This window comes from Pundamilia nyererei, unplaced genomic scaffold, assembly GCF_000239375.1.
Source record: "Pundamilia nyererei isolate P.nyererei 1_Seehausen unplaced genomic scaffold, PunNye1.0 scaffold00302, whole genome shotgun sequence".
NCBI lineage: Eukaryota > Metazoa > Chordata > Actinopteri > Cichliformes > Cichlidae > Pundamilia > Pundamilia nyererei.
The window spans coordinates 545,326-556,874 of record NW_005187703.1 but is presented as its reverse complement, the minus strand read 5'-3'; the positions used below and the strand labels follow the sequence as shown (position 1 = coordinate 556,874).

Here is an 11,549-nt window from a genome sequence, read left to right as displayed (position 1 = left end):
TTTTGACATAAGGCGTCTAATATCACTGTCTCGCCTGGATGAGCTTCAGAAGATCAAGAAATTCAGATGCAACAAACAGATCCGACCTGACTGTACAAAATCGACCCAGGCAGCTTTTGTCGACCCCTCTGGTTGAAGACTTCTCTGTGTCGTAGGTAAGTTAGCATCCCTACGTAGTTGAGCTGGGCGAGGATGGTCATTTCCAGCAGACCCCTGGTCTTTAGCAACTGTCACAGAAAACAGCACACCTCTCTGTTCCACGTTTATTTGGCATCCAACAAAATCCAATAAAAGCTTTAAGAATTAACATGTTTCACCATCACCAAAAACAACATTTCTCCCAATAAAAATGTAAAACTAGAAGGTCCAAAATCATAAAACGCAAGCATTGCGGCTTGGGGTGTAAGTACATGATGCAAGCAGCTCGAGACAGGCAAGTTGGAAAAAGGCAGAAATCTAATCCTACTGATAGTAAAGCACAACACAGATTAAAGATCCACACTGAAGAAAATCAAGCAGAGGTTTTCCCTTCAGCTGACTCACAGCCACCTGAAACGAACATGACAGGGTGTTTCAGCTGCAACCACAAAAAACAGAAAAGACCTCCTGAGAAAACAATTCTACTTCATCTTTTATTCGGTGAAATCTAACAGCACTTCAGAGTCAAGTTTGTTCTTTTTAACAACCAAAGCAAAGTTTGATTATTACGTTTCCACCGTGCTCGCAGCTGGATTGAAATAGAGTCTTTTAAACCCCCATTTCACTCCGTCCTCCCTCACAGTGTTACCCACTGGCTGCTCAGGATGATGATGCCAAAAGTTGAGAGAAAAACGCGTAGCCGTGTAAGCCGTCTAACCGTCCACTGAGTTTCAGCCACAGTAAAGTCCCAGCTGTGTGCTCCGGAGGAAAACGGCTCACCTCTCGCTTCATCCCGCCCTCTGCTGGGCTCTGACAGCCACAAAAAGATGCAGTGATGTTTATAGGTACAACTTGACAGTCAGCAATGTAGGTGAGAGAGGGAAGGTATTTTCAAGTTGAGGGTGAGGTGGCTGTTGCCTTCCTTCCCTCCTTCCTCTCCTGGTGCCACCATGCCCACTCAGACCCCAAAAAGGAAGGCCGGTCAGCAGGCGCACCAAGTGCCGTGTTAGCCCAATCACCCATTGTTGGGGGGAGTGTGGTTGCAGCAATGCTACGAGGTTGCTGCCCCAGTTTGGGTACCCAGGGGTGCGGGAGGGTGGACTAAGCATCCACGTCCCATATTCTTCCCCTAGTATGGCCTGGTACTGCTGTGTTGACACCCAAGTCCCGCTGGACTCTGGTGGATCTCCAAGCCTTCGCTGGACCAGACATGAAGCAGCAGAGCGTTCACACCCATGCAGTCCAGCCCTCATACAGCTGGGCCAAGTTATCCATGTTGGTAGCCTCCTTGATAACAAAGTCCACCTGCAACCAAAGCAGATGTGGTCAGTTTTAAATACAGACAGCGTTATTGTGACGATCCCTGACCCTTTCATAATGAATCTGCTCAGACGATCTGATTCCAGTCTTTGTTTAAAACTGGACTTTGCTGTGCTCAGACTCATGCAGACCACTGCTGCTGCATTACAAAGGCTTCAGACATCTGATAAATCCATGCGACTCTCACGGCAGCAGACATCTACTTCACACTGTTTCTTTTAAACAACCTCTTCATCCTGTCACGAGGCTGCTTTGACGTGCCTCCCTATTCTCCTGGTGGTTACAAAATGACGTGCTACCTGCTCGGAGACACTCATCCTCCTGTTGGGATCGATGTCTCGGCCCTCCAGTTTGGCTTTCACTCTCTTCCACACGCTGACCGCGTAGGAGTTCCTCTCTTGGACCGCTGAAATCGAACAAAGTGTTTGTTGAGATGAAGTCTCTAATGTTAATGTTTGTTCTGCACAGGAACCTGTGTAGTCACTGGGATACAATTTCATTTGCTAAAGGTAGGTATGCACCAAGCCTACAACTCCTGCTGAACACAAGTACTGAGACTGTAATCCTCACTCTGAGAAAGGGAACGAATGCTCTTCTGACCTCAGACCGCTGCATACATATTACATATTTGTGAAACCTGCTGCTTTTTCAAAAGCCCCAGTTTCCAAAGATTGTGAGGAGAGTGAAGGAAGAGTACCTCGTCCTGTTTTGGGGTCTCGTACAGCCCTCTTGGGGCTGGAGTTGAGACCTTTACTGCTCACTAGAGTACTGGGCGGGGTATCGGTCGGGGTTCCCAGGTTGCGTGGGAGAGCCTTGCGTGCATTCTGGGACATCGAGTCTGGCTGGGTTTTCACCCCACTGCATCTGACAGCTAAATGAAAAACATAACAAACACACACGTGTGTGTACGTGCCACATGTTCACTTGACAGGACGCACACTGACACCAGTGAAAACCCATTTCCCCCCATAAGGTTTGTAGCATGCTACAACATCGGGAGGCCCTACCTGCTGCAAAGCTCGACTGTGCTGCAGAAACAGGACTGGAGCACTCAGTGTCTCTGTCGGTCACCAGTGGGGAGGCAAAGCCCACCAGGCCGTTATAGACGCTGTTGGAATAAACGCGTGCATTAATAACGATTATTAATAATAATTAATACGATTTTTATGTGAAAATTAAAAAGATCAGTGTGTGTGTGTGTGACCCAAGCACCTCTGGCTCTGTGAGTGCAGCTCTTTCAGAGTACTGGGGATTTCTTCCAGTAGTTCGAGCTGCTCCTGGCTGAGGTGCTGTCCACTGGCCTGGACAACAGTGAACAGCACTAACTGGATGTTGTCTTGCCAAGCTTTGTACTCCAACAGGAAGTGACGCACGCTGCCCTCGTATGTCACCTCTTCACCATCTGCCAGCGCTGCCTCCTCATCCTGTACGACATGAGAACAGTGACGACTGCAGGTTCACAGCAGGATGCAGCAACGTGCAACACACGTGTGGACCATTTTTAAACCTTTGTGCTCGCTCATCTTCTACACTTATTCAAATGGCAAACACATAACAGTGGTGAAAACACCCCAGATTTTAAAATCAGCTGTGTGTGTGCCTCAGGTGTACCTTGGCCATGGCCCTCAGCAGGTGCTTGACGTCAGCTAAATGGCGGTTGTGATTAGAGAGAATGGTTTTGATCGAGTCCACCAGCAGCTGCAGTGTTTCTCCACAGGTTTCCAGCTGCTGCTCCCGTTCCTCCTGATTCCTCTGCTCCATGTTTAGCTCCTCCTCCAGCTGCCTCTGGGCACAGCTGAGCCACTCCACACTGCCTATAGGCAGGTCTAGCACTGGACTCTGTAGCAATGGAAAGCACATCGCCGTCTTATCAAGTTTCTCCAAACTCACTGGGTGATCACTCAAACATGGTGGCCATTGATAGAGAAACACAAAGAACATGTTTCATACAAACATCTGTTAGACTGTGAATGCAAACAGAAACATTTAGTTTCAGTAGGAACTCCAAGCGTTACATGTCAACAGCGGTTAATGTTCCGCTAGCACCTGTAAAGTCTGGTTGTCCAGACAGCGACAGGAGAAAACTGACCCTCGCTCTGGCCTCAGGAAATGTTTGTTTATTAACTCAGCTGGTTGTCTGACTGCATGCTGGCTGGAACTAGGTTTCATATCCTACATGTGACAGCAGAGCATTACATGTGGAAATGAATGTTATTAAAGATGAAGGACTAATTATTTAAAATGTTATCAGTGCATGTGGTACAAAAACAAGGCTGCACCAGAAAAACTTGTTGACAGAAATGTAGGTCAAAGGTCAAACCAACCAGTCTGTGCAGGAGCTGGAGTTCCAGTGCAGACACCGTGCTGCTAAACTGGGCCGCGTACGAACACGTCTGCTGGCAGCGCTTCAGCAGTTCAAACAGGGCTGCGTCCATGCTGAGAGCCTCGGGGGATCGGGTCCGAAGGCCTTCAAAGTTGAGGATGGTGGAGCACAGGAATGTGACCTGGAAAGGAAGAGTGGCAAAATTGGCATTTTGTCCAAATGTGGTGATCAGTGACAGCAGGAGGCGAACACAGCAGCGGCTGTACCTGGCTGGTGCGCTGGTTGTCTCTGGCCACCATGGCGCGTCTCTCTCTGATGGTCATCTCAAAGTCCTGCAGGACAGGCGCCAGTGCTGGGTTGGCTCCACCGGCCCACTTCAAACGCTGCTCGATGCTAGCCTCCAGCGACGCTAGCTTCTCCTGAAGACACCACCAACAGGAGAAATGTTTCATACAACTCACAATCCTGATAACGATAAGCGGAAATATTATTACAAAGTCATAATGAAGCTCTGAGAGGAATACTTTGCACTTCACTGGTGCGACGCACATACTGAGGTGGATGCACATGACGACAGGATCGTTTCCATGGTAAAGGAGGAAGAGAGGGTGGGTGCATGTGAGATACATAGACTGGTTTCCCATTACAACACAGTGTGCATGCTTGTCGTCATAGCAATGCGACATGAACGCTACAACAAAGGGGGCGTCGCTTGGTTGAAATCAGGCTTCAAACTTTCCTTTTTGCTAAAGTAGCATAAGTGAGCGTCTCACCAGACGCCCTCCTGCGTTCTGAATGACACCTGACGCTATACACAGGGAGGCCCCTCCTGACATTGGCGTCACTTAGCCAGCCTGCAGGGGCTGGTGTAACAGCAGCTTCTGATGAGGGGCGTCCCCACAGTGAGGCACTCACATCTGATACTCAGAGAACCTGGGTTACATACATAACCTTAAGTTAGCTTGAAGGACTTGTGGTTCGCCCGGCAACCCAGCAGGCTTTTCCTCAATTTCACTGACATGCCTTTCAGGTAATGTTTCTGAGCTGCTGCACTTTAACTGTACTATGAGAGTTTCCTGTAGTAGTTCCTATGTTAAACATACTAAAGTATGTTTAAAAATGTCCTTCTCCTAAAGTGGCCAGAAACTATTATGGTTTTGATCTGGGAATGAAGACAAACTCACCTGAATGGCAACGATGGCTGCTTCATCCTGACTCAGCTTATACAGCTTCTTCTTCATGTTGCTGAGGATCACAGAACGAGGAGGAATGCTGACACTTAAAGGCTGATTGCTGGGACCCAGAACATCCTCGTGCTGCCACTGGAAGAAATGCACCAATAAAAACAGTGGTATATTTGCACAATCACCAAATGACATGAAGTCACGTCAGAGATGATCCAGACATCATCATGATTCTAATACAGCTGACCAGAACTCGCCCCGTTCTTTGCAGCACTTTGTGTTAGCTTCACTGATCTTCAGCTTACACCGCAGGCGGCTGGAAGTATTTTTTGTGATGTGAAAAGTGATCACAACTCCAAGAGCAGCACTACTGGTGCATGTACCTGGAACATAGCGATGTGCAGCTGGCTCCTCTGCAGGCTGGCCTTGGCAGCTTCCAGGTTGCTATCCAGCCTCCTCAGCAGGTCAGCTTTTTTCCATGCTGTGTCATAGGACGACACCAGCACTGTGGCTCTGTTCAACAGCAGCTGGGAGACTCGACCTGACGTCAGCCCCTGCTCCACTGCCTTCTTACAGAGCTCGTCCAGAGAAACCTTTGGAGGAACACACATAGCAAAGGTTACTTTATGGTATTCTTTACAGTCTTTGAAAACTGGAACAATAAATGTGTATCCACTCTGCATCTACACTAAAACATTCAACATTTCTCTCACACACACACACACACACACACACACACACACGGTTTTTTGTAAATAAGGTTTTTCCACGGTGAAAAATGAAGAATCCATTGTGGAAGAAGTTTGCAACATGAAAAATATTTGGAACAGGTGACACACGAGTATGAGATCCAGAAAGGGCGATGACTGTCCGACAGTCAGGGGGAGGCTTTGAAAGAACAGGTTATCAACTCAAACACACGGATTACTCTGCAGCTGCGATACTTATTTTTAAACAGGCTGAGTAAGGACTACCTGATGGGCAGCAACGATCAACAGATCAACCAACCTGAACTAGAACGCAGCCAACAGGTGCTCAGCATTTCTAAAGACTCCTTTAAGATAGTTGGAAAAATTCAATAACGAACACTTTTTTAACGTTGACATGGAGAACATGAAGAAGGTTGAAAAGAACGTTGAGAGAACAAAGATACTGAACACCACATAATTCCACACAGATCATACCTTGCTCTCTGCACCAAAGTCTTTTGCTTCCACCTGAGCAACAATGTCCACACCGAGGGCAGAGAGGGTGCTGCAGAGGGCCAGACTGAGGGCTTGGCTGGGCATACCCATAAGCATCTGCCGGACAAACTCAGCAGTGAAGGCCTTGATGGGACGAATCATCTGTTCCTCACTGACCACTGCTGCACCCGACCCAGTGCTGCTGGGCCGGCCGTACAGGGACTTCCCCAAACCAACAGGTCCATTTGTAGGTAACAGCTCCTCAGCTGGGGCGCAGGTGCCTGCAAAGATTTGTCCCACAGACATCAGACATGCCGCAAGAATATCTGGTTATTTAAACCACGGAGCTCACAAATACCTCGGAAAGCTATGTTCTCTCTTTGCGAAACACTGAGCAGTCTGACTTTGTCAAAGTGCAAACATCCAGAAACACTTCATAGTGGAAGAAGGCTGTAGATCATGGCTAAACCAATATTTTAACAATGCTCAGCCCTCTCTATAGTGTTCATGGCATCAAGTGGGTGCTTTTAATAAAGTGCAACAACATGATAAGTTCATCCTCAGTCTGTGTGGCCGTGAAGAGCTCTTACCAGAAAGAGTCTGAGCAAACGAGGAACACAGCCTGAAGAAATCCCTGATGGTCTGCAGTCTCTTGATGAAGAACACTTCCTCCATCAGCTGACGCTGATTCAGGCTATCAAAGAAGTGGAGCTGTGTGGCTCGGGCCTCCCTCAGAACATCCACCTTTCTCCACAGGGGCGGCACCTCTAAAGAACTCAGCTAAGGATAATGCAGAGCAAAGTAATATTAGTCGCTCCAGGAAACAACAGTGTAAGAAACGCAGACTAGTTCCTGAAGAGCAGGTTAGGACTGGATCAAGCTTATCCTGCACTGTTTCCACCTGCTGTCAGGATACAAAGTGCACTGTTGTTTGCTGTGCTGGTACACAACCATGCCTGTGTTGAGAATAACATGGAACCTGGCGGCCAGTTATGGTACAGAATTGAACTCAATATTTAAAATAAACAAGCTATAAAATGCACCGTGAGTCATAAAAATATCACGTTACAGACGTGACGAGGATTTCTGATGTCATTTTAGGTCTTTCGCTGCATTGTTCTGCCCTCTGCAGCCCCTACTCTCTCTGCAGTGGCAGTGCAAGAGTGTACAGTTGTTGCTAATTGACCAGGTGTGGCTAAAGGCCTACCTGAGGCGGGCTTTCATAAAGGCTCACTACTGTTTGTCTTAGTGGTACCAGCTATTTTAGCCAACTTGTTATGCGATTTAAAATAAAAGCTCTTCTCTGTGAAATTCTGGTATCAGTCTCCATGTTTATGTCGCAGCTTTGGAGCCGGGTCGTAACATGCATTCACTGAATGTGCAGAAATGTAAGCGCTACCTTTTCAGTCAGCTGCCCAAAGGCCGTCTCCAGCTGAGTGAACATGCCATCAAAGGCAACCAACAACATTTGACCTGCAGACATCTTTGGTGTGTCCTGGCCCTGTCCATCCATGCTATGAGGCTGGATCAGTTCAGAGTACTGCACACGCAGCATTCTGACAAACAGACACACACAAAACAAACTTTAAGCATGCAGGTTAGCAGCAAGTTAAACAGCACTGTGTCCGCTAAAAATGCACGACAGGAACTCCACCTGGTGATGTGGAGGCAGTGGTTACGGCCGTTGTGGTCCAGGCCTGTGCCGGTTTGCAAACTATCGGCCAAACCTTGCAGGCCAAGACCATCAGAGCTCTGATCTACCAGCTGCTCCAGCTCTGCCAGCATGGACTCCAGAGTCGGCTCTCCTTTGATCATACATCGCAGAGCCTCTGGAAAGATGATCTGACGGAAATTGGTGTTCAGCTCCTGCAATAAAAAGATGACAGGCCAGAGCAATGTCAGCAAAAAGACTTTACACGGCCTCAGCCTGTTCCTGCGCGGCTTCATAGTTTGCAGGTGGACCTACCTGCAAGCACGTATACACAGCACTGGCCAGGTAAACAACCTGGGTGGTAGCTGAAGGTGGAGGGAGCTCCAGGTCATGAGTTAAGAGTGGGCAGCGTTGCAGCAGTGTTACAAGCCCATTGATGTTTCCAATCATACTGCATAGCTCCTCCAAAAACCACGCCCCATCCCGAGACGTCAGGTCCACGAGCTGCTCCCCGGCGCTGGTTGCTGCACCCTCCATCACCAGGTTGCGTCTACGGTCAATCAAACACAAGACAAAAGTGGGTTCACTGTGTCCACTGCAGCTTTTATCCACCCACTCAAACCCATCCACACCGAGGTCGGACTGATCTCATTTCCAACGCTGCTGAGGACCACATCGTTTTTTATTACGTCCCATTAAAGCCCCATAAGTAAAAACGGTGCACTCTCTTTTTCACATGACCGCATGCTGCTATAGACGCTTCACTTTATGCACAGAGCACTTCTCGCCATGTGACCTTCTGCCCACTCTGACGTGTGAGATCAGTAACAGTAGCACGCCTGCTAGCTTCCATGGAAATCACAGGTGAGTTGGCCAAGTCTGACTAAAGAAAACAGAGTCCTACATGATCTGACCAGGACTCAGTCGTGCTGACAGCAAAGACAAATCGCCGAGAGCTGGATGAGGAGGCCTGCTTCCAGTCTGTAGAGCAGCCTGTGACAAGGCCAACAGGCTAGCAGATTGCTTCGGGATACAACCTTTAAAGCTCTGTGCCAATGCAACAACAGGCAGCAGGATGATTTTGTGGAGCGCTCGTGCAGGAATCACCTTCTTTAAAACGTAAATAATGATGGTGACCGACTTCAGACAGAAGAGGGCCGCTACCTGACAATCCAGTCTCAAAAATAACTGAACAAATAAAAACAACATCATCATTTTAAATGCAAATATTCTTTTAAAAATTTGTTTAGCATTATTTTGCATTCTTGAACTGTAGATCCCACAAAGGTGGTGTCCTCACTTGAGACACTCGTCTAAGACTGCGGCCGCCTTCAGTAAGATGAGCTGCACCGTCTGAATGCTTACAGCCTTCTATAGACATGAGTGACCATCACCATGTGGTTCAGGTTGGGGCTCGTTTCTTTCCTCCTGCTTTATCTTACCAAAGATCTTTTTTCCAGAAACAAAGACTTTTTAAATCTTTTCAGTCCTAACCAGTGGTTTGAACCTTAACCAGAGCTTTAAGTGGTCTTTCAGGGTTTTTAGTGCCGCTGAGTGGATTTCTTCAGATTACTGACTCAGAAACTCTGGTGTTAGGTTTGAGTTTTTCCCACCCACGTTTGGCTGCCGTCACTTACATCAGCATGTGTTTGGACCTCATACTACCAGATTCTTATTCATCTGTCTGCTGACCTACAGTACGGACACAATTAAAGCCTCACAGACAGTCACAGGGACTGAAAACTGTGAGACACAGAATGGAAATGTGAATGAAACCTGCAGAGTGTGCAGAGGGCAGAGGTGATGATTGCAGCCAGGCTGAGAGAACCTGGCTCTCCATTCTCCCGCAGGAAAACTGTGATGCAGTGCTCAATCTCCTGCAGCTGCTCCTCACACGCTGCTACTGTGGTGCCCTCAGCCTTCAGCCGCTCTGCTTGGTGCACCACGCGCTCGTTGGTGTCAGCCACTTGGTGCTGCAGACTCAATTCCACACTGGAAAGAAACTGGCAGGAGGCAGCAGAAGGTTGTGGAGCAAACAGCAACTCATATCTGGAAAGAGAGAGACACACATTTAGCTGGTATCGTGAGTTACACCATGAGGAGCAGAACATAAGCTTGGATTCATGGTGATGCTGCAACCTGTCCTGTCTCATGAACTGCAGGTATCTGCAGGTAACTCAGGTGAAGGGGCGCACAGGATGTTTGCCGAGTTGAAGAGAACTATCATAGGGGACATTTTTAGGTGTGTAACTTGGACCTGACGGTGGGTCTCAGGGGTGCTTCTTCACCAAAAACATTTTAGGGACTCTGCGAGGACTGGTCACCAGTAAGGCTGGTACCAGCTAAGCGACACATGCAGTCCTAGGGTTAACCAATGAAAATGAGAAAAGACAATGCGTGGCTCCTTACTGTCTGTAGATGTGCTGGCAGTGATCTGCTGTCATGTCTCTCAGCAGCTCTTCCAACCAGGCCTTCCACTGATGGGCCCTGTGGAATACTAGGGTAGCCCGTGGGTACAGCAAAGCCACTGTGGCATAGCTGTGAAGCTGCTCCAGGGAGCTGCGGAGGGCTCCACGGCGCTGCTGCAGCAAGGTGCTCACCTCCGCCTCCAGGCTCTCACATTGGCTGATTAGGTGGGCCTGACCTGCATTTTGCAGGAAGGCTGTAGCTGGCACATAGCTGGGAGGGCCTGATGGGACAGCCAAGAACAAGACAGCACAGCTCAGTACAATCAATGCATTTTTACTGAAAACTGAACCACAAGCAGTGTTGTTTAATCGTAGTGTTATCACATAAATAATTAACATTGACCCTGACAGGCGGGCACACAGTTAACCATCCAGCTCTTCAAGAACAGTAAATGTTCACGATGACATCACTAGAGACAGAAACAGCGTCTGACAGGGTGAACCTGAAATGTGATTTTGGAGAATCAATAATTGGATAAAGGGCCATGACACTCAACCAGTGGCTGTAGTTCCACTTCCACAGCACAATGTTCTCGTTCCCTCCCTTTGTTCTATTTACAGAAACACTAACAGCAGGACAGAAGCCAGAACTCACACTTTACTGTACAGACAATACTCTTCCAAGACCTCCTGAAAAGAGTCGTATGAACATGTCCCTCCCACTGAAAACGCTACACGAAGGCAAACAATCACGTTCCTGGGATTTCCTGACCTGGACGATTGAGCTCGTATTCAGACAACCTGTGTCTGTTCCCACTGGGTGAGGGAGTCCAGAACAAGAAGTGGGACGCACAGGTGGAGCCCCAGGTGCACGCAGACTTCCTGTGTCATATGCAAGCTTATTGGCTGCTGACTACATATTAAAACGGGCTCCCTCCAATCAGGTCAGGAGCAACTCAAGAGCTGTGCAGTTATTGTGTAGATGCTACGACTAAAATAGAGGGAAAAGAATATTCATTGTATAGAACAGCTGCCAACCTGCTTGGCCTCGCACTACTGAGCTGGTGGGACGTACTGAACATCCTGGTAGGGCTGCTCAATTAATCGAATTTTAATCTCGATTACGATCTGGGCTTTCAACGATCGTTAAAAATGACTGAGCCGATTATTAGCCCCTCCCTCATGCTTTACTCTCGCGCTGCTCCGTGTGGCAAATCGAGCGCACTGCTCTGCATTTCGAACACGCGTCACAAGAGGACCCGAGGGAAGCTCGGAAAGCTCAGCAGAAGTTATTTGGAGAGGAGAGTGACTGCCGTTGGTTGAAAAGAGGTTTAAAAAAAA

At 48.1% G+C, this 11,549-nt stretch overlaps 1 protein-coding gene across 1 annotated transcript in view; it reads right to left on the bottom strand.

Moving 5' to 3' along the window:
* Nucleotides 1-249: 249 nt before the first annotated feature.
* The window catches only part of smg1 (SMG1 nonsense mediated mRNA decay associated PI3K related kinase), a 58,265-nt gene continuing 46,965 nt past the window's right edge, over nt 250-11,549 (bottom strand). The window contains exons 48-64 of the mRNA XM_005751177.1: nt 10,210-10,489; nt 9,577-9,849; nt 8,116-8,350; nt 7,804-8,015; nt 7,549-7,705; nt 6,740-6,929; nt 6,150-6,430; nt 5,349-5,558; nt 4,966-5,103; nt 4,048-4,200; nt 3,783-3,962; nt 3,070-3,297; nt 2,671-2,882; nt 2,466-2,566; nt 2,156-2,329; nt 1,758-1,864; nt 250-1,443 (exon numbers count right to left, since the gene is read on the bottom strand). Coding sequence (XP_005751234.1) covers nt 1,366-1,443; nt 1,758-1,864; nt 2,156-2,329; nt 2,466-2,566; nt 2,671-2,882; nt 3,070-3,297; nt 3,783-3,962; nt 4,048-4,200; nt 4,966-5,103; nt 5,349-5,558; nt 6,150-6,430; nt 6,740-6,929; nt 7,549-7,705; nt 7,804-8,015; nt 8,116-8,350; nt 9,577-9,849; nt 10,210-10,489 — 3,209 coding nt within the window. The 3' untranslated portion in view covers nt 250-1,365. The remainder of the gene's footprint in view (nt 1,444-1,757; nt 1,865-2,155; nt 2,330-2,465; nt 2,567-2,670; nt 2,883-3,069; nt 3,298-3,782; nt 3,963-4,047; nt 4,201-4,965; nt 5,104-5,348; nt 5,559-6,149; nt 6,431-6,739; nt 6,930-7,548; nt 7,706-7,803; nt 8,016-8,115; nt 8,351-9,576; nt 9,850-10,209; nt 10,490-11,549) is intronic.